Raw genomic sequence first — 23,733 nt, forward strand, 5'->3', positions numbered from 1 at the left:
TCAAACCAGTGGTTTTCAAATATTTTCATGAAAATAGTTTGTGCCCAGGCCAGGGGAGCATTTGTGTTGTTTAATGTTCCAATATTCCAAATATTCCACATTTTATTGCAAGATTTTTTGAAAATAGCAGACCTACAAGCTCACAACGCGTCGCATCGTGACGTGTTGTGAGCTTATAGAAACCTGCTATTTTCAAACAGAAGTCTCATGCGGCACATTGTAGCTTCTTCTGGGCTTGTTTTCCTAGACCTGGTTGCTTATTTCTCTAGCAATATCTGGCAACGCTGGTCCTCACCTACAGAAAGACGCGAGCTTACACCTAGTTGGTTCATTGACATTGCATCCTGAAGTCGCTGTGTTTTAACTTATCATCTCATCTCTCTCTGCTGGTGGTCCGCTGGATTTATTTGTACCTTCTAATGTCGGTAGGGATGAAAAAACATTCAATGTTGGCTAAATTACAAATCTGCACCTAAACACCTGGTGGTCTGGACACTGTTTACATTTGCATGGAAATGTTTGACGAATATAGCCTCTATTTCCACTCTTGCACGTTGTCAAGTTCAAACCCCAACACTTAGAAAAATAATCACCTGCAAGGAATTTATTGACAGAAAGTATCTCATAATATGTCTACGGTGGATTTTTATGAAACAAAAACTTAGCAGATAGAAAGAAGCTTTCCATACAGCTGCAAATGTTGGCGAGTTTGACAGTCAGGACTTTTATGTTTGGATGTATGGGCTATCAAGGGTTGGTATTGCAACTCCAGATATTAACATTGTGTAGGAGCCAAATGAGGATTATATTTGTATTTCTGCACTGGATTGGATTATTGGTATGTGATTGATGTAGGCACCGCATTGGCACCTTGGTGGTGGGAGTGTCACTGTGGGTAGCCTCGGAAACCCATGCCTTTTTTTGGTGGCCTCAGTGTCTGTAAATAATGGCATTCACCTGCTCACTACAAGGCTGCCTGATTTGACCGTGGAGGTAGGGTGATCTGGGAGTTATATTTTGTTGCCGCTTTTGTAATTTGCTCACTGTTTAACTTATGTTGTGCTCATATATTTATTACATATTTATTGGAAAATTGTAATAATTGTTGACACTGCAGTAAACATTTTAAACTTGAGCATTTGTTTGGACCTGAGTCTTTTAATTAGACTACATTAAGTACATTATTTGTTGTGAGAGTTATTTCCTTAGTAACATTGTTTGTAACTTGATCAATAATATTGATGGATGATGTAGATCCACTTTGAATAATGGCTAGCATAGTATGCTATCCTAAGAACATGGCTTCTGGACTTGAAAAAGTTAAAATAGAAATGGTTTGACTTTGAATCAATAGGTTTGCACTTTTTTATGCACAATTGTAATCGTAATCATCATGGCCTGTAAACACTAGAAATTGCCATTTGTATCAAAAAATCAGCAACAGTGTGTGTTGTGGAGCTTTTTAATCAGCAGGGGTTAAAAAGGGTACAGTAGACTATATTTGGCTTTGAATGTGTGATCAGCGTTTCAGGTTGCTCATAAATTATGAGGTTGTAAAATAATAAATAACCTTTTCAACTGTCCCTTATGTCCCCTCAGGTCTGAGTTCTGTGACACAACGTGACGCTGATGGAAGGAACAACTGCTTTTCCTCCTCCCCTGGGCGTCCATTCTCCTCCTCCCCATCCAAACGCACAGGAGGTGTCAGAGCAGCATGCTTCATGTCCCCCACCCTCCCACATCTTCTCACCCACTGCTCCACCACTTCCTCCACCTGGTGGTAGTGGTGGTGTTGGAGCACCACCACCACCTCCACCTCCCCCACCACCACCACCACCTCCCCCACCACCCCAACCACCTGGATTTACTCGGGGTGCCCAGCGCCATTCCATGAAGAAGGTGAACTGGGATGCCATCCCCCGCCAGAGCGTCATGGGGAAGTTGAACGTGTGGACGTGCGAGCGGTCGCACAAGGATCTTGTGCTTGACTTCCGCAGCATGGAGGAGCTGTTCAGCTTGGCTGAGAACAGGCTGGCCCCACAACACCAATCCCACAGTCTGGGTCGCAACGGCATGCCTCCGTTAACCCATCAGACACAGGTGATTGGCGAGCTTCATTCACTTGACTAGAATCTAAGGTTAGACCGTAAAGCTTCTTGTGAGAATATGCAATCTCAAGTGGAACACATTAGATGAGGGGAGACAACTGGAAGACTAACAGGAATTGATCTCTTGATGTTCTGATAGAAACCTATTCATCATCGAGGAAGTGGTCAAAGTTTTGCTCAGTCATAAATGAAACGACACCTGATATGTTGCTTCTCCGTAGGCCAGGGGTCTTCAACAGGGGGTCCGGGACCCTTAGTGGGCCCTCAGAGTTACTACAGGGGGTCCGCCAAATCTTTGTGTGATGGATTTTCTTTTAACCACTTCAACCCTAGAATACCTATTCAATTTCTGAGGGGAACATTAGCCGAAAATAGAAGATCTACAAGCTCACAACGCCTCGCAGTGCGAGGCGTTGTGTGCTTGTCGATCGTCTAATTTCGGGAAAGAGTTTTGAATTCACATTACAATGATAGTCTATGAAATCTATGGAAAGGAGGTTTAATCTGCAACACAAGTTTATACAATATGTAGTGGGGGTCCCTGGTTCAGCTCTCTCTCAGCTAAGGGGTCCTTGGCATTAAAAAAGCCATAGTCAATGCTAGATGTCATGCTGAACACGGAGGTGTCTCCGGTGTTTGCTTGTTTGAACAGTTTTGGACCTTCTGGAATAATCAGTTTCCTCTTTCTCTCTAGGTGTCAATTCTTGACTCTAAGAAGAGTATGAATCTTACGATCTTCCTGAAACAATTCAAGAGGTAATGGGGTGTTGTGATTGGAAGGCTGCAAAATCGAAACCCCTTTTTCTCCTCTCATACTTCTTAACTTTAAAACTGCAATCTGTATAACTTTTGCCCCACCTGGGATTCAAACCTGGGTCTCCCGCATGAAAGACCTAATTTTCTACTACTCATTTAAGAGGTAATCCCTGCTTGTCCAGGGAGATATTGTGCTTATGAGATGTGTCTGTGTCCTACCCAACACCAATGGAAGAGTAGGGAGACTACCTCAACCACTGCAGATGTGCTAGTTATATTGTAGTTATACATGTGCTAGTTATACTCTATAAAAAAATAACATTTTATTAATTAAAATAAGTTCTGGATTGCAGCTTTAAGCTTATTTCTATCTGGTTTCTGGATTGCAGCTTTAAGCTTATTTCTATCTGGTTTGTCAAAAACATGGCAATGTTTTTCAATCTGTGCTTTCACCACCAGTAAAGGGAATGCCAACAAGGAATTTGCCTCTGTATTTTTACAAACTCTGCAATTAAGAACCAGGGCCTCATTAGCTCTCTTTGACCTTAAACACTAAACCCTATGTACTTTTCCCCTACTCCCCCCCCCCCCCCCCCCCCCTGTACACCAAATCTCCTCCACAAAAATAGGCTCTGTACATAACTGTTGCCCTGAGTTTCCCTTTCCAGAAAGTGGCATGCCTTTTTCTTGTTCCGGTTCATTTTCCCATAGTTTCGTTTCGTTTGATTGGCTCCACATATTTGAACGTTAAACACTTGAAGGTGTCATATCGGTTTCCGGTTCAAACCTGCTGCAGCACCAATAAACCAAAGCTATGCGGAAAGGAACCGGGACAGGAAACGGGCATGCCACCTTCTGGAAATCTGGGACTAGAGTTATGTCTATTAGAACATACACAGAACCGGGATGCTAGGGTCACGTAGCCTGGTAAAGCCCCTTGGGTCACGGTTACGCAACCCCAAATGAAGGCACACTGAACTTTAGTGGCCTAAATAGAGTACTAAAGCACTTTGGAGAAATTCACTATATAAATGCACCATTTACCATTTATAGTACCATATATACTAAACATTTTCTCACAGGGGAGCATGAGCAAGTGTGGTGAATGGGACTTAACTCTGTGAGTAGTATCTCTGCCAATTGAGTTACAGCAGCAGAGAGAGGAGCACTGTTCTTTATGCCAAACATTGTCAGTCAGAAATTATGTTTGACTTCTCTCTACTATCTTATGGGCCATATTCAAATACATTAAATTTACCTTTTAACTTCCCTCAAATGATGAGGTGAGTCAAAAGAAAGTCAACAAGTCTTCTGTTTATGAGTCATTTTATTATTATTTCAAAGATAAGTCTTCTGTTTATGAGTCATTTTATTATTATTTCAAAGATAGGATAAAAAGAAGGAATATAATCTCACGTGCTGAACAGCAAGGTCAGAACTTGGTCTTTATTTTATAAATGTTTTAGTGTATAGTGCAGGTTGTGAACTGTTGGGTCATTTAAAGTCTGTATAAGGACTTTAAGAAGTTTTTGCGGTGTATGTTATATCCAACCATTACATTTGATTTTCCTGTTGTTGAGATCTTGGGTCTGGAGTGGACATTATTTTGAGACGTTGTAAACTAAATGTAGCATGCAGTGTAAATGAAGTGTTTCACCTAGTGTTCCACTTTATGTACAGCCTATGAGCCTTATCATGCTGATTATGTTAACTTTAGGTTTCAGCTTCAGGCCTCAATTTGAATACCAAATGCACCTCTCCAATGTCCGTCAACAACAGAGCGGTGTAACAACCTTGAATCATATTTAAATGTAATCAAAAGCCATTGATATTTAAATTTAATCAAAAGATATTGGCAGCCTTCGAGTGGTTTTATCAGGTAGAGCTTCATTGCAAACACCTCCTTCTCTGCTGTCATTAGACTTAAACTGTACCAGAAGAGATAAGGGGTCAGGAGGAGGGATTACAAAGCCATTTAAATTGTTTTAATTTATTCTTATTAGACCGGTGGGTGCCGGCTGACTTGGGCGCCACACAAGTCGGGAACGATGCAAGCCGGGAATACATGCCCACCCGTGCAATAATCCTATATCTGATATAGTCTTTGTACATATTGTACAATCACGTTTTTTCGGTTCACTTCTCATGGGACACACACACCATGTTTGAGGCTGATTGATAGATAGGTAGATCAAAAACACAATCTTGAAGTCTAAAGATCAAACATGGGACCAAGCAGACAGATTAAGGTCTTAGGAATTCATATCAGGGCTCACCTACCACCTTACTTAATATTTCAATTGTCCTGTTTCTCCCTCTACAGGCCAGTCAAGGAACTAGTTGAAGACATTCGTCATGGGAACTGGCTCCGTTTTGGCTCAGGCAAACTCAAAGAACTGTGTAAAATGCTTCCAGAGGACCATGAGGTAGCTGCAACTGTACAGTTCTCATTTATATCTTCCTTCTTTAATACTTGTCATTGGTTCAATATTTATCTATCCCACAGACAGAATTAACCACTTTCACTTTTTGAAAATGGTTCAAAAATAGATCTAAAAGCTCACAACTTGCCGCATCCTGATGTATTGTGGGGAGAGAGAGTTAATACAAAACATATTAGCCAGTGTTTGTGTGATTGTACAGGTGAAACAGCTGCTGTCCTACAGTGGAAATCTCGCCAAGTTACCTGAGGCCGATCAGTTTATGGTGGAGCTGGTAAAAGTGCCACGGTAAGTCATGGTTTGAGTGGTTTACTTTTAAATTAAGATGAGCTAAAAAGACGAGATGCATTGCAGCTTGTAGATCGGCTATTTTCACTATAATTTAAAAAATCGAATTGAGGCAAAAGTTTGAAATAATCATGATATTGATTTGAAGTCATATTGCCCATTCCTATATTGCTGTTTGGGGAGCACCACCTTGGGGAGTCTAAGCAAACCAAAGTTAATTGGTGTGTGGTGATGTATGTTATATTTTAGCTATGAGGACCAGCTGAAGACAATGGTGCTGAGGGAGGAGTTCTTTCCTCTCATGGAGGAGGTGAAGAACTCCATTGCAGTGTTGACCAAGGCAGCTAATGGTAACATGCATGCATCACACAATACCAGGTCAAAGAGTTATTCTTATGCTTGAAATTTTATGCAAAATAACAAATGTTCACCGACAGTTAACCTCCTTTTCCCACATAGATATACAGAGTAAAGTTCATAAGCACCCTATTTCTGCGATTCACAGCCACCTATGCTGGGTGACCAGATGACACTTATTGCTATGTAGGGCTGGAGACCATAACTAATACATGTTCATATCAAAGAAACACGTTACAGAGACCCCCATGGACTGATAACTTCCTCTTCTGCGTTTGTATTGTTATGAAAGAAAATGGCAGTTCTATATATTTGGTTTGGATTGATTGCCAGGTATGTTTGCACATACGAGGAATTTGTCAGTGACATTTGTGTCTTTGTTGCTTATATAATCTGCATATTGACATGGATGGAGAGGAGGATGCCAGGGGCCCTGCCCTAGGCTTACAGGTGTCTTTGAAGTAGTGGTTCTGTTTTGACTTCACCCACTAGCAAGTGGAAAATAATTCCAAAAACAAACTTGTTTAGAAACGGCTGCATTTAAGCCTTAATGGCCTTCATTTAGACAGGTCTCTTCACAGTTGCTGTGGGTTGTAGATTTTATTGTTTAATAAATTACCAAAGCACAGGGCCCACAACGCAATAGCCCATTTCAGGTATCACAAAACCATTCAACCCTCATAAGGTTGCGACCATACCCTAGTCTGTCTGTCTCTCTCTCCCCTCCAGAGCTGTTAGACTGCGATGATCTCCACTCAGTCATTCGTCTGGTGTTGAAAGCTGGGAATTACATGAACTCTGTGGGTATTCTTCCTACTGTACATAATTATACAGTTTTATCAATCCCACCCATCATCAATCCCAAACCTCTGCCTGTAATGGTCCATTTCATTATCGACAAAATTATTATGATTAATATGAGTATGTGTGATTCTTTTTTCAGTTTAATGACTGAGGATTTACTAGGGTTTTGCTTGCTTATGATTAGTCACTCAATACGTTTATCAGCCAAATACCGCAAATGTATATTGTGCAGGGTTCGAACAGCGGCAACGCCATGGGCTTCAGGATGACCTCGCTGCTCAAGCTGGCGGACACAAAGGCCAACAAACCTGGCATGAACCTGATGCACTTTGTTGCCAAGGTGAGAAGTGTGTGGGGATGTTGGATGTACCAATCACTCCTCACCACACACTGTGATTATCATACATTATTTTAATGTCACCTACTACTAAATATTAAGATGAAAGACAAATATCCACTGTCTTGAATATAGTTATAATAGTTTGAATATATGTTGTTCAAGTATATTGCATTGATACTATTGCATTAATACTGTATAAGCCTTGTATGTATATCTTATTGTAGTCCTATTTTTTTTTTAATGTGTGGTTGTCAAGGCACTATGAGCCAAATGAAATGCCTTTTAGGCTGTGGTCACATCTGCGTCAGACACGTCGTAGTTAACGCATCTGAAACGCCAGCCAATCCGAGATGCATCTATTTCCCTTGTTATCTTGCAGGGCTGTAGGCAGTGCCTGCAGGAGTGCCGGTTTTCCGGTGTGTAGTTCGCAAATGTGCCAAGGACCCCACTGCCAAGTGGGGTCAACGCACGGTGCTTCTGTCCCATTGCCATTGGTTGGTGCGCAGTCGAGATTCACCAGTGTTGAACCCGACGCTTTGCACGTGACGGACTTCATGCACTGCAGCACTTTCAACGTAACGGGAGAACGCCTTTCTCCCATATGATGGAAGTGAACAGGGAAGCTGGCGCGTCTGATGCAGCTGATGTGTGACCGTTGCTTTAGATGGTAACTCAGACATGGAACTGACAGCTTATCTTGTCTCAACCTGCAGCAAGCAGAGGCCATCGACCCTGTGTTGCTGACATTTTCCAGCCAGCTTGAACATATTGGAAAAGCATTAAGGTGGGTGACACATACAGTACGTACTGTGACTGTCTGTCATTGACTCATTTTGAAAATGTTTGATCTTTTTCATTTCCTAAATGTTTATCTTGGTGACTGTGTAGATGTTCCAAAGAGGAGGTTGAGATGGACTTCCATAGAGAAGTCCAGAAGATCAAGGAAGTTAAACTGTTTGCCAGCAGACAACCTGGTCTATTCGAACACCTTGAGTTGTTTATCTTGGTGAGCATGTTTTTTTTCAGAAGTCTGAAACACAGCGGGCCATCTTTCAGTCATATTGATTTACATTTTATTGAAAACAACAAGAATAACTGCTATGCTTAATATTACATTTAGATTTCCCCTTGTGTGCTAAAATGCTTCCTACTATCTGTTTTTATTCTGCAGAGGGCTGACGCTAAGCTGTCGGATGTGGAATTGTCTCTCCAGGAGCTCTGCTCTCAGAGTCGTGCTGTGGCAGAGTTTTTCTGTGAAGACCCCTCTGTCTTCAAACTGGAGGAGTGCTGCTCCATCTTCAGCTCCTTTTGCAGGAAGTTTGATGTGGCCATAAAGGTGAGACTGATGCCATTACAATGTATAGGCTGTGGTGGCTGTTACGGCCCCTTTCAACTTGGCTCGCACACCAAAAGGCTACAACATAATAAAAGGACAGTCAGGTCTCACACTTGTTTGTATTTTGTAAGTATTTTAAGTTTTATACACCACAAAATACTGAATATCGTAGCAAACATAAGTAATAGTGAAACAAAACTGAAACCTAACTGAAGTCCTAAACAAAGTAAAGTGATGGGCTGGCCAAACTCAAAAGTGGAGAGTCTGGTGAGCACTATGTGCCCGTCGTCTCACCAGACTCCCATAGACTACCAGAACAACAAAACAAACTAAACTAACGAGTAAAGGAAAAACGCCAAACAATACTTTTGAAGTGCCCTTGCGCAAGGCACTTAACCCCCAACTGCTCTGGGGGAACTGCTCATTGGCCAACAGTATAAGACTTTGGTTGTACTGGGAAGCTCCCAGGTGTGCATCTGTACGAGTAGGAAGCAGGGCTTTGTGAACCTACCCTGGATAAATATAGTCGAATGAATAATTACCCGAAATGAAGAAAACACACTGACTGCTTTTAACTTCAAACTCCCCCCCTTTCCTCTGTTGCAGGAGAATCGTGTGCGTGAGGCGGCAGAGCTCAGGCGCCAGCAGAAGGAGAGCTTTCCTAAGTCCATAAGATGTCGCTCCTTACGATCTGTAACCAGTGACGATTCCCAGTCTTCCTTGGTAGCCTCCAGCTTGGACTCGGTCCTCCACAGCTTCCTCTCTACTTCTCGGGAGGGAACGTTCAAAAGCAGGAGACGTGCCCTTTCCCCGATCACAGGATCCCCTGCAGAGGTAGCAGGATCCTCCGCAGAGGTCGTCTCTCTGATGGACATGTCGACCGACGAACCAGAGCAGGACTCAGGCAGAGGCCAGGAGCGAAGCCCTGAGAAGAAACAACCCAAGCTGCGAGGAGATGCGGTGCGAGAGCGGACTAAGCCTGCTGTGGTAAACAAGAAGGAAGCTGAGAAGATACACACGGTGAATCACAAGGTGGTCTGCCACCGCCGCAGCCACACAGACCTAGACAGCCCACGCCGAGTGGATGCTTCCCCTGTCATCATAGGTACCCCGGAGCCCAGAAACAGGAATTTGGTCTACCTCGGTAGCAACGGGACCCCGGGTTCCCCCTGGACTATACTCAGCCCCCTCTCCTGCCCCCGGAAGAACACTCCCCGGCAGCGCAACAGACGCAATCTCAGCCTCAAGAACCTCCCGTCTATGCCCAGCGGAGACGACTTGGATGAAGGAGTTTGGCAGCTGTCCCCGAATCCCGGCTCACCATGCTCCACCTCTACCCCGACCACCACCACCACTCCCTCTCGCCATGCCTCCACCTTCACCTCTCTCTCTGTCGGACAAGGTGGTGATGGAGGCGACCATCATCCACCCTGTTTCCCTGACCCAAACGGTCCAGCATCCTCCAGAAATGCATCTGAGGGGTCTGCTTCTCTTCCTGATTGCCCAACTCAGAGAGTCACCTCCCAAGGTGCGGTCCCAAGGTCCGTCTCCCTGGATGACCACAAGGGACAAGGCTTCTGGCTGGGGGACTTTTTCAAGAGAGGCATACAAAAGACAACCTCATCGGAGTCATTGGCGGTGCAGGGAGCTAGGGGTTCCTCTGAATCTGGTGGTGAATTTTCCTTGATTCGCTGTCCAGAGGGGCGTACTTCTGGGTTATTTGGGTTTTTAAGACGTTCACGGATCAGGAGTAAAACTACCGGTATAGACATAAAGACCGGAATCTGCTAGTTTTTTTATTTGAGTTATTTGCTTTTTGTCTTTTTTGTCTTTATTTTCCATTTTTTTGTCTATGGCCTGTCATGTTTTTTAAATAATTTTCGTCTGTTTTAATATTTTAATTTTTTTATACTTTTAGTAACGAATAATTTTTATTAAACTTTTAGAACCATAATGTGTGTTTTTCAGCACTTTAAATGTAAGTCTGTTCCAAAACTGCTTCAAAAACTAAAATAGTTTCCCATGATTGATCTAAATAGCAATTTACTATTGCCTTAAAAGGTCCATAATGTTATCTGCCCTCATCATTGTAAAAAAAGAAAAAAAAACGAGCGACTGAATGTTATTGTGGATATAATCTGAAAAGTTAATTTTGACCAGGAAGAATTAAATTAATCTAGAATACATACCCAGTCTAGCTAAATGTTAAAACGGCCACTTATAAGGGTTAAAACGACCGCTTATAAGGATTTAAACTATATATCGTAAATACAATTTTGATGAGGAGAATACTTCAAATACAAGTTCTATTATTATTGATATCTTTATATATGACTAGTGAGAATACCATTTTTACTAGAAGAAATGTATTGTTGTAGATTTAATTACAGATCGGAGGAGTGTGGTTCGATTAAATGTTAAAATGGCTTGCCATAACCTACCTAGGTGGTCTATAACCTTACTGGTACAATAAGCAGACTCTCTTTTACCAGTGTTTCACCCAGGTCGACACGGTTTTGACTTTTGAGGTTAGGTTTGGCGTTTCTGTGAGGGTTGGTCACAGTGTTTGTGAGGTTAGCGCTAAGGTTGGGTCTAGGCTAGCCGGGTTTAGGCACAGTTTATCTGCGTGACAAATTTCTTGCTTGTGTTGAGAAGTGCACAATTGTTTGTGCACTTTGTAGGCTATACTTCACGTTCATGAAAGATTGTAGACTCGGTAGACTCTGAGCGGCTACTGTCTAAATGTCAGATTGCCCCATACAGTATGTCCCACCTGTATGTCCATGTAGTTTGTCTGTAGTCCTGTATTGTTTTGTGATTATAGCCTTTCACGGTCAACCAGAGTCAACCTCTAGCTCAGTCTTCAGGACAGTTAGAGGATAGAGGCTGTGTTGCTAGGGTAACGGTGTATGTTTACAACCAGTTCGTTTGGCTGGTGGTGTCGCAGTGAAATCATACACTCTGGAACGAACTGCCCCACATAGGCTCCTTTCTAAGTGCTGCTCTGTTCTGTTCAAGCCCTCCCTCCATCCCTTCTTCTTGGCAGCCAGTTCAGTGGAGACAATGGCTGACGTCTGTATTTCAAAAGACGGGGTCCGATGAATAGGCTGGCAAAGGGGGAAGTTTGGAAATAGAAGAATCATCGAGAAGGAATGAGTGAACAACTCATGAAATCACTGGTCAGTCTTGATTATTCATTAAACATTTCATTCTAATAGTGTGAAATAATTGTGTATGTAAATTAAATAAATGAATCCCATGTAAAGCATAGACTTGCACTGCACATAGGCGACAGGCGAGATATAATGGCATGCGTCACGTGGGACATGTGAAGTAAAGTGAGAGTCACAACACAATATAGGCCATTGTGATGGTCAGGTCATATGCTGAGCGCTGCACAGTGCTGTGCTGTCTCATGAGAATCAACTCCAGAGGACATGATGAGGTCGATTCGACCAGTGGTGGTAAAAGTACTCAATTTCTTGACTTAAATAAAAGTATCAATACTGCAATGTAGAAATACTCTGTTACAAGTAAAAGTCCATAATTCAACAGTAAAAGTACAAAAGCATTGGTATCAAAAAGTACTTTAAAAGTACCAAAAGTAGAAAGTACTCATTATGCAGACTGTCCCATTTCACAACTTTTCAAGTGTATACAAATCAATAGCAGATCTACAAGCTCTTGTAGAACGGCTATTTTCAAATGGCCGAAATGTATATAGGGCTAATAATCAAAAGCTAGTCTACAAAGTAACTAGTAACTAAAGTTTTCAAATAATTATAGTAAAGGTATAATATTTGCCTCTGAGATGTAGTGGAGTAGAAGTAAAAGTACTGAAAATTTGAACTACTCCAGTAAAGTAAAAATGCCTCACAATTGTACAGTACTTGAGTAAATGTACTTAGTTGCCTTATACCACTGGATTCCACTCATCTAAATAATAGCATTTTTACCATTTTAGATTAGTGGCAAGTTCTTGCAAGTCTGGGTTCTGGGTCTACATTAGTCGTGTGTGTGTGTGTGTGTGTGTGTGTGTGTGTGTGTGTGTGTGTGTGTGTGTGTGTCCAAGTGAAAGATGAGTCAGACTGAGCTCAGAGAGGCATGAAAAAGGGTGGTGGGTGAGGGTGGGATGAAGTGGAGGGGGGCTTGGTACTGAGCCGAGGGGAAATAAAGTTGTATTGTGTGGGTGCATTTAAACAGAGCAGAGACTGAGAGGCAGGGATGAGGGGAAGAAGCCATTGACTTAACATTTACAGAAAACGAGAGGGAACACAGATAAAAGAAACTGTGGGCAAGATGTTTGTAAACAGCAAGAGTGGAGAGAAAGAGTGACCGACTGTATGTTGGTGACCCTGGATAACTGTTAAATCGGAACTACCGGCTGAAACTGACACGGTATTCTTTTTATTTTCTCATTTGTTTATATTAAATATGAGTACAGCAAATGCTGTTCACATCTAAAAGAAGTAACCAGAAATATCTGTTTGTCACTCGACAACAAATAAATATAACGTTTTTGTGGAATGTATCAGTTTAATGCAATGTAATTGGAAGCTTAAATTGTAAACTACTGCACCGCATACTCTGGGAACTCGGTGGAGAAGGAGTGAAACCAAGCCGCTCTGAAATCCAATCCCAATGTTTCTCAGAAGGCAGACACAAGATCACATTGTCTAAAGACTGTGGTGGTTTGCACTTTAACTGTGTACACACCATGAAAGTAATAACATTACGCTATGTTTGTGAGTGTTGCAATTGGATTTGAGGTTAAAAAGGACTTGTGTAAATAAGCCACTCTTGTGATGCAACGTGATGCTCTCTGACAGTAGTTCATTATTTTTATAGCTTTTTCCCCCCCAGTAATAAAAGAAGTATGATGAGATGATCTAACGTATAAATATGTTTACTTACCATGAGTTTAAATGCTGGGCACCATTTTATAATCTCAATATTACAATGAACTGTAATAAAGTAGGCTGTGATATAATGCCAGAAATTATGATAACAAAAGGGTTAAGATGATAAATATATTATATTGTTAAGTATATCATTGAGATATTCAGTATAATCATGTTTATAATAAACTTTATTGATATTAATTGTCGAGTAATACTGACACCATCATGGAGTCCTGTTCCCAAGTGTGACTTTTGTGGGAGAATTTGTTCTCTCATTAGCATTTACACACCATTAAGCCTTTATCCAAAAAAGACACAAAGCCTGCACTTTACTCTGCTCAGTGTAACAAATATCGAGAGAGATTACTGCTCTCTCCCTGGAAACCAGTTGTTTAGTTTTCAAAGTGCATCCAAAGGTCTGTGCTGTATTATTGTATTGCACTGTATTGTTGTATTTTATTGTATTGGTATTGTAGCCACAGACAGCTGTCTGCCTCAATTTTAAGCTGTTTTCTTAGATAATAAGATGAGTTTATACAAAATAACTTATACCATTGGGGTGGTTGTATTTAGTCTCCCTGCTCTTCTATTGAGACATTTAGACCATGTCAAAGGTCATGTCCCAGACACAGGATCTGACACAAATTTTGACCTGATGGTCAAGATTCAATTTATCCCCTGAGCAAGCAGGTCGGCTCTATTAGCTCAATGGTAAAAATGGCAACACTTGCGCAGGAAACTGTGTTCAAATCTGTGGTAGAAGAGGAAAGTTACATAGTGCTGCTTTAACATGACAGGGTTACATTTTCTTAAATATGTCAGATTACCTGGGTAATATTGACTGTGCACTAATTTTTCACAGCGCCTGGTGGAGTGTTGATGTGGAATGTAAACCTGAAGCCACTCGGCTCCCCATTACACATAACCATTGACGTTCCAACATGCACTCACAGATCTCCATTATTTGGTGTTTATTATGTGTTACTATTGTCAGTCACAAGATGGGGGAAGAGAGCAGTGTTTCACCTCCAATTTCCTTTCCCTTCACAAAGTCTTTTTGCTTTCTTTTACACCAAACAAGGCCACTAACTGTAGGACTTTGACCCATGGCAAAATTCTATTTAGGTCTCTGAAACGTTCTAGAAAAGTGATACAGTATTCCATTCAGTCAGTTTTCTTAACATCACATGCTCATTTGTAATTATTTAATGTTCTTATGTTATTTTATTTTGGTCTGCCTTCCGATGCCCTTGTTGCATTTCTAGCCTCAGCTTTCAGTGCTGATACACCTATATATTACACTAGTTGATTATTCCACCATTAGGAGGGAACATAGCTCATTCAGCTAGTTCATCATGTAGCACATAATCACATCTGGGTTTTAATTCAGCTCAGACCTGTTTACTTTCCTGGCTGCTAGTATGTAATAAAGCACACAAATATCTTCTGTTGTATGTTTTTTGACTGTTCAGATCGAATGTATTTTAATCCAAGCTGTTTTCCCGATCAGGAAACAAGAGGAACATTTGGAAAAATCCCCTGACCAACCCTTCTCATAGCAAGATGGATGGGTAAGTTGTGCACATGTGTATGAAGGTGTCTGTCTGTCTGCGTGTGTGCGTGCGTGCGTGCGAGCGAGAGAGAACACGGGAAGTCGGGAACACATGTGGAATGGGGAAATATTTAATTTAAGCCTTTCAATTGTTAAAGCTGATCTCACAACAATATTGTCATATTTTATTTATTGATTGCATAGTTTAACAAACTACACTCTACAAATATACTAGTTCAGTCTTTTTTTCTCCCTTCCTTACTGTCTCTGGTGAATATTCTAAACCAGTACTGATATTATATTTGAACGACCTGCACTCTAACTGATATTAGTGGATGGGGTGGAGTTTAAAACGACTCGTTAATGAAAGACAGGGGATTATTTAGGGTTGCACTGTTGAAAAATACAGTGCACGTAAGAGAATTCGTGAAAATGTATGAACTGTATTGCACAGCAAATTAGAATAATGTCTCTGAGATGAGTTATTGCTGCTATGTTCTCTGGTACTAGCATGACTGATTATTAGGATGCCTGGTGTTCACTATGGTGACCAGACAGAGAGACAGTTTGATGAGTGCAGGTGACATTGACTTGCTGGATTAATGTCACTATGATGACAGCTCCCTGTGTGTATACAATAGAGAGGCTGTCAATATTTCAACCCTTTGTCATTTAATCATTTCCCTTTCTGGGCTGTCCAGATTTACTCTTCTTAGGAACATTTAAGACACTTAAGTTTGTCCTTAAATGTTTGTACAGTACACTTACAGTATATATATATATATATATATATATATATACTGTATATATATATATATATATATATATATATGTATTGTGTGTGTGTGTGTGTGTGTGTGTGTGTGTGTGTGTGTGTGTGTGTGTGTGTGTGTGTGTGTGTGTGTTTTTCATAGAAATATATATACATTTATGTACATTTATATTTATACCTGTCAATAGCTCATATGCACGCAGTACAGAGGGCCAAGCGAGGACCCTAAATTTCAGACTGGTTTTTGATACTGTATTCCTAATCCCTGTACGTTTTTAAATACTTAGTTATGTATTTTTGTATTTTGTATTTGTATTTTTTGTATCTGTCCTGTCTTTGATACTGCGGTGCTCCCATGACAACTGAATTTCCCTTGTGGGATCAATAAAGATCCGTCCGTCCAGCCGCCCGTCCGTCCGTCAGTCTTATTTGTTTCTGCAATTATAGTATTTGATTAAAAAAAAGTGTGTATATGGAGCAACATTTTACATAAGTTACAACTATTCGTCCGTCTGACCTGTCCTGCAACACAATAAGCAGTCAGATATATCCAGCTCAGAAAGAACCCAACTCCACCTTCCTGCCACAGCAGGCAAAGCTGTGTCACCAACCCACAGTATGCTGTCTATTCTAGCACAACTAATAACCGTTTGCCTGCATTCACAGAAGTTTAGCTTCTTTTTTAAATCCATCTAAGACGCAGTTAAGTAGACAGTTGAAATGCTCCTTTAATGAGTAAGTAGTACAGCTAATAAAAGCTTTGTTGAAGGGTGATTTGGAAACAGGAATCATATACCTTCATAGAATGGTGAAGGAAATGATAGCTAGATACATACAGTAGTACATGTTACTGCTAGCACGATAAAACACTATAAGCTTAACCTTGTACATGCTATTTTATCATTATTTTCACTCTGATGGGACATACATGTTCTGGTGGGGGAAACAAATATATGCATTGTTCCGTTTGCCTGAACATAATTGATTCTGATTGGGAGAAAAATGTATCGGTTGCGTCCATAGCTGTACTTGTGTCTGTGGTCCATAGCCCTACCTGTAGGGGCACATACATACATACATACATACATACATACATACATACATACATACATACATAGTACGTACATACATACATACATACATACATACATACATAGTATGTATGTATTACATACATACATACATACATACATACATACATACATACATACATACATACATACATACATAATATGTACATACATACATACATACATACATACATACATACATACATACATACAGTACATACATACCTGGGGTGAAAAAGTGCTGAGTCACAGGCCTGTCTGTACCTGGAGGCTACTGTGAGCCCACACAGACATCAGCAGCTTCTTTTATCCACAGGTCAGGGTAGAGTGTTCCTGCTGCTGCTAAGAGGCTAGCGGCACTGGGAGTCTGAGGGGAAGAAGGGGAGGTGGTTGATGGAGAGACATAGAAAGTACAGAGGAGGGAGGGAGAGAGAGAGAGAGAGCAGCCATCTGTGTGTTCTGCTGCAATGGATGCAGTATCCATGGCAACATAGTGCTCCCGCAGTAGAATCCCAGCAAGATGAACTAGCCCCCAACCCCCACGTTCATGCACTCTCTCTCTCTCTCTGTGTCTCTCTCTCTCTTGTGCACACACACACACACACACACACACACACACACACACACACACACACACACACACACACACACACACACACACACACACACACACACACACACACATACACACACAGATGTACAGGCTTATAAATAAATGAACATGTATGTTTATGGCTATATTGTTGCATTATGTATAATTAGGTTTGTGCAGCCATTGATCTTTCACACACTACATTTGTCCTGAGTGACAGAACACAATATGTAACAGAAATGCTATGATACTGGCACAGAACGCCTGTCTACATCCCCTGTCAGTGTCTCTCTCTCATTTCTGTTCCCCATTCACCTATGTGTCTCTCTTCCCTTTCTCCCTCTGTCCCTGTCTCTCTGTATCATTCCATCTCCTTCTTCCTGCCCCTCCTTTTCCCTTAGGCTTCACATTTGTCACTCTGTCTCCTTCAAATATTGGAATTCCCAGCAGGATTCTCTCATTTTCCTTTCCTCACTCCCATCACTCCACACACACACACACACACACACACACACACACACACACACACACACACACACACACACACCGTGTGACCGCTTTCTTTTCCTCTCGATGTCACACAGAGTAATTGATTGTCTCATAAGAAGCATTGCTAATCCTTCTTCTGATAGTTTGTTCTTCTCTCATTCGCTCTTCTGTCAACATGCCCAACCACACACACACACACACACACACACACACACACACACACACACACACACACACACACACACACACACACACACACACACACACACACAGAGAGAGAGAGAGAGAGAGAGAGAGAGAGAGAGAGAGAGAGAGAGAGAGAGAGAGAGAGAGAGAGAGAGAGAGAGAGAGAGAGAGCGAGCGAGTCAGGGGAGGAATAATGGAACGATAGAAAATTCTCTCTTTGTTGCCATCTTTGTCTCTCTCTGCTCATCTGTCTGGCTATTGGTCACTTCAATCCCCCCCCTCCCATTTTCAGTCCAGCCAATCAGCTTATTACAATCTCCCTCTATGCCTCGATCACTCATTGCCTCCCTCTCTTTCTCCACACATACGTGCATTCAACATCCCGATCACGATCGCACACAGACACACTCACATACACTCACACGTCGAACTGCTGCTTGTCTCTCCTGCCCCTCTCTTTCTGTTTGTGGTATTTCCCCTTGGCTCTTATTGCGATGTCGGCCTTTATTGTTGGATGTCTCTCCCTCCGGAGAAGATCGACTGCTTCCCGTTGACAGTTGATTGCTCCTCTCTCTCTCTCTCCTCCATCTCTCAGAAACATCAGGTGAGAACAGCCCTCTCTCTGCCGCTGTATGACACCACCATGCCTCCATCCTCCATCCCAGCATCTCTCTCTCTCTCTCTCTCTCTCTCTCTCTCTCTCTCTCTCTCTCTCTCTCTGTCTCTCTCTCTCTCTCTCTCTCCTCTCCTCTCCTCTCCCCTGGTCTCCCTACCATCCACTTATATGTGTGCGCTTGCAGTTGTGTTACCAGTGTGTTGTGTGTATCGTTACTGCAGCCTGGCCTGTGATTGCTTTGTTGTGCAACGTAAAACTTGAAAACTCGACCATGACCTCTCATGTTCACCTGTTTGGCCTGGAGCCTCCATGATGTGACGTTTTTACACATTGAGGAGGATGGGTGTTCCTCGTATTTGATGAAACACAGACCACAGGCCACTGAATCCCAAACAGGTGAGATGGCTATGAAATCCTTAGTGTTAATGTATCAATGTGTAACTCTGAGAGTGTATACACACGTAACCAAAGGGTCCATTTAATTGAGTTAAAGCTGCAATCCAGATCTTATTTTAAGGAATAACATTTTATTTATTGTAGTAGGCTACAATATATTAGCCTAGCCCATCTGCAGTGGTTGGACCGTCTCTCTACTCTTCCATTGATACATTTGGGCCATGGTCTTCAGGTAGGACACCTACTGGTTGACCAGTAACCCTGTCTGAATCTCATAAGCCCAAACCCCGGCCCTGGACAAGCGGGGGTTCCCTCTCGATTGAGCGGTAGATGCTTGGTTTCCCACGCGTTAGAGACCAGAGTTCGAAATCTCGGGTGTTACGGTTGCAATTACCTCTCTTCGTCGGGAGAGAACAGAACATTTATTGCAGCTTTAAATGAACACAGGATCTTACAGTGCAGTGTCCATGTCCAGGGGGGCTTGACTAGTGTGTGTGTGTGTGTGTGTGTGTGTGTGTGTGTGTGTGTGTGTGTGTGTGTGTGTGTGTACAAATGTAACCAAATGGCAAATGGTTACATGTGTGCACTCTCCGAGTTAAACGAACACTGACAATTTGACAGTGTATGTGTGTGGGATGTGGTATTGGAGGAATGTCCAGCTGGTATGGGTGGAATGTCACCAGAATAGGCGAGGGGAGGGGCTAGGAAATGAACAGGGGCTGCAAGACCCGTCAGAGAGATGTAAATGGAACCCTGGCTGGAAGTAAATGGAGTGAAAGTTTACACAGTAAAATTCTCAGTGTATTTAACACTGAGTGTGACAAATGTACCCGTCTCAGAGTCACATTAACAGTAGCTCCCACTCACTTACAGTTCAACTTTCATCTGTCATATTTATCATGGCTGCTTCTCTCTCCTATCTTCCTGTGTTAGAATATTAGCATTATTAGAAGGCTGTGGGGGGTGACTGAATTGTTCTGCTAAAATAGAAAATATCAATATTAGCTAAATCAGCTACAGCTATTTTCGGTGAGCGACACCATTGAGCGAAGAGGCGTGTATCAGGCTTTAGCTTCTGTACAAAGGATTCTTTAGTTCCATCAATGGAGACAGCGACACAATGCATTTGAAAATACAATTGCTTGCGCTCTCTCCCTCTCTCTCTCTCTTTCACACACACACACACACACACACACACACACACACACACACACACACACACACACACACACACACACACACACACACACACACACACACACACACGGGCACACACGGGCACACACAAGCACCCCTGTCACTGTCTGTGAGTGATGTAACTGCTTGTCTCTCTCGCCCTTTAGACCTGAAGGTGGTATTTAGCATCGTCAGCCAACACTGTTAATTACTACTCTTAACCTCAGAGGTGTGTGTGTGTGTGTGTGTGTGTGTGTGTGTGTGTGTGTGTGTGTGTGTGTGTGTGTGTGTGTGTGTGTGTGTGTGTGTGTGTGTGTGTGTGTGTGTGTGTGCGCGCGTGCGTGTATGGGGGCAGTGGTGAAACCTCCTTACAGATTCGATAAACTCAGGGGTTGGTTTTGTTGCCATGGGTAACGGGAACAGAATTCCCTCCACCATGCTTGGTCAGCCAAGTTTTTTTGCCTTGCTTATACAGTGGATCCGTCTTATTAACACTCAGCATCTTGCTATGCAAAGGCAAAAGGCTAATTTGTTATATTAGGGCCTTAGGGCCTCTCACAGAAATCTATAGCTTTGTAACTAATAACAACATTGTTAATTGTTCATTACCTCTATATTACGATTGTTCAGTAGGGGGTCTCTCCATCTCTCCAGCTCTTTAACAAATACAAATTAGTGAAGACTCCCAGGGACACTTCAACACATAGGCTGGAGTTGGGAGGTGAATCGGAGACCTTCAGGTTATCATACGGCCTCTCTATCCACTAAGCTATAGCCGCGTGAAACAAATCATTTTGAAACAGATTTTTTCCCCCTGTTTACTAAAGAGCTGGAGAGACAGGGAGAGATCCCTGTCACTGAACAAACAATGATTACTATCAGAATATAGAGCTTTAACTATTCAACAGTAAACTTTTTGTTTTAACAAAAAATATATCACTTACAGCACTGAAGATGTTGCTGTCTAAACTCACACTGCCTCTCATGGCACACAGTAAAAACATTTTTACAGGTCCACGGGACCTTTAAACATCAAGTGTAAACTCCACTTTCAGAGGAGATTGAGACAGTAACAGTGGTATCAACAGGCCTGGACGTCACAGACTCTGATGTAGTTGTGCAGGTGACATTGTATGTTCACCAAACTATGACCTACTCTATAATGGCCTGACCAGCTGGCTCCTGATGGAGATACAGTATAGTTGCTGATTAGAAACGGATAATAAAAAAAATATTCTCCCCATTGACTTACTGTACATTTCATGGTGAAATAAACGCAAGCAAAGCTGATTCTGACGATGTATAACGTTAGAATACCCGCATCCACAAAAATAAAAAAGGAAACTTCCCGGTGATTTTACTGTTTCAATTAGAAATAAACTCTGCATCCAGATTCAGAGTTCTGACTGAAAGTCTGAATGATCAATTTCTAATGAACATAACAACTATTGAAGATATCTCACCGTGCACCCATATTTGGAGGGAGTTCATCATGTAAACTAAACCACACAACCCAAAGCTCTACCAAAGTTTTACTTTTCTTTAATTTAGCTTCGAAGAGTGTACAAATGGAACCAAATGGACTCTCCAAAGTTAAATTACCATGCATATTATGCACAATTACGTGATTGTGCATTTTTTGCCATTGGCATTCAGCTCTCCAAAATCCATTCAGCCATTATAGTACAGTATGTGTTCTACTCTGATGGAGAGTGTCATGTGGTAAAACCTTAGTGGATCATCTGAGCGATTCTATTATGTCATGAAGGTTATATTTAGAGAGAGAAGCCCCCCAGGAGCCTTTCAGTACTAGAGACGCTACTGACCATAAGGTGGGATTTCTTCCATATCCCATGTATTTCTCCTTCACTCATGTCGTGCGTTCTCAATGTCATTTCTCACATCCATCCCAAAATGAGAAGAACTATATTCCAAATATTTTTCACATCTCAGAATGTAAAATAATTGGCACGGAAGAATGTTTATCAAAATATATGATGAATATAATCTGAATATAATTTATGTTGGCCAAATCAATACATTTAACATAAATATTTGTCGTGCTGTATAATCCTTTCCTGGTTGGGATTTCCAGGCGTTCTTATCTGATTAAAACTACATGTCTTTCATGGAGACATCCTCTATGTCCAGACATCATCTGTGGCCTTTTTTTGGGGAGTATTTTTGAAACATTAAATGTATTTTCAGGGTGAGCTTTTAACTATTCATTTTGACAATGTGAGATAATGTCACGAATTAGGATATAAATATATATATCTATACTCCTCTATCTATATACTCAGAAGAAACAGTTAAATTACCCAACCATTATGTGTGTGTGTGTGTGTGCGCGTGTGTGCGTGCGTGCGTGCGTGCGTGCGTGTGTGTGTGCGTGGGTGCGTGCGTGCGTGTGTGTAATTTTTCGCCAGAGTTGAATTCCTACCAACTAGGAGTTGTTTGCTTTATTGTCACATCAAACGATTACAGGTAAAAAATAGTGGGTGACATTTTTGTTGTTGTGCAGTCAACATTACCGTGCAGGACGAGTTATAGGGGCTAAGAGAATAGTGAAGAAAGGAACAGAACAAATAACTGGAAGACAGGGTCAAATCAAATATACCTAGTATGGTATATGATTATAAATGACCATATTTGCATAGAAAACGATGTAGGACATCTTTTCGAGCTGCATTTCTACCTGGCTAGATGTTGAATGCATTGAATTTGGTGGTAGATTGAAAACCAGCAGAAAGCTGAGTCCCAGATAGACCAGGGCTAAGCTTGATTTAGCCTTCGGTGAAGAAGCATTAATCAGACTTCAGGGATCATTAATGTTGCTGATAATTCCATCCCAGCTGTACACAAAAGATATAATATTTCTAAGCTTAATGCATATTATCACAGCAATTTCTCTGGCTTTTGTAGCATCATAGTGAATAGTGTGGTGACAACATTCCATCATTCCTATGCATTTTATATCATATACAGTATATAAATACAGTATATTATTTTTAGTGTCTTAAAACTGTAAAGAAGGGGTCTTCAACGTTTTCCAGGCCAAGGACCCCTTAGCTGAGAGAGAGATGAAGCAGGGACCCCCACCACATATCGTATCAAATTATACTTTATCATTAATTTCATCCATAGCTTCATTGCGTTGGATTCATGTCAATATATATTTTCAGTTAACCAGTTAATCCCTCAATGCTCTTCCGAATGATATTTTCCCATGTTGTCAACCACCACTGGATATCAATATACTGTATGCCCATATACTGTATAACGACGTATCGGTTGGATCGGTGGTTCTGGACAACCGCATTTCCGAACGACACACACCCTCGAGTCCTTGCCGATGCGTGCGCCGAGTTTGAAGTCGGTCGGTCCCATATGCACATAGTGACATGCCTCTATGGGCGTATCAGAATCAGAATCAGAATCAGGTTTATTGTCACATCACAGGTTTACAAGGTAAAAAAGTGGGTGAAATTCGTTTTTGTACATCATTCCCATCATTCATATCAGGTTTGTTTATGGTTATGTCTGAGTCAGA

At 41.6% G+C, this 23,733-nt stretch overlaps 2 protein-coding genes across 7 annotated transcripts in view; both read left to right on the forward strand.

The window, feature by feature from the left end:
- The first annotated feature begins 325 nt into the window (after positions 1–325).
- On the forward strand, positions 326–10,420 carry LOC311057052 (uncharacterized protein). Its single transcript, XM_084073940.1, has 12 exons — positions 326–425; positions 1,600–2,100; positions 2,803–2,864; positions 5,188–5,290; positions 5,508–5,593; positions 5,843–5,943; positions 6,680–6,750; positions 6,987–7,094; positions 7,808–7,878; positions 7,983–8,100; positions 8,266–8,430; positions 9,037–10,420. The coding sequence occupies exons 2-12, from the start codon at positions 1,630–1,632 to the stop codon at positions 10,219–10,221; spliced, it is 2,541 nt and encodes an 846-aa protein (XP_083930066.1). The 5' UTR covers positions 326–425; positions 1,600–1,629; the 3' UTR covers positions 10,222–10,420.
- Positions 10,421–14,883: 4,463 nt separating this feature from the next.
- The window catches only part of LOC311057836 (tripartite motif-containing protein 2-like), a 39,765-nt gene continuing 30,915 nt past the window's right edge, over positions 14,884–23,733 (forward strand). For 2 of the 6 annotated variants that reach the window (XM_084074934.1, XM_084074935.1), the window contains exon 1: positions 18,406–18,596. In XM_084074934.1, the coding sequence (XP_083931060.1) occupies positions 18,507–18,596 (90 nt within the window). In that variant the 5' untranslated portion in view covers positions 18,406–18,506. Of the gene's footprint in view, positions 14,903–18,405; positions 18,597–23,733 lie in introns of those variants that run through there. The other 4 variants (XM_084074938.1, XM_084074939.1, XM_084074940.1 and 1 more) reach the window with 3 other exon arrangements.

This window comes from Gymnoscopelus microlampas (assembly GCF_963454915.1).
Source record: "Gymnoscopelus microlampas genome assembly, chromosome: 12".
Lineage (NCBI taxonomy): Eukaryota > Metazoa > Chordata > Actinopteri > Myctophiformes > Myctophidae > Gymnoscopelus > Gymnoscopelus microlampas.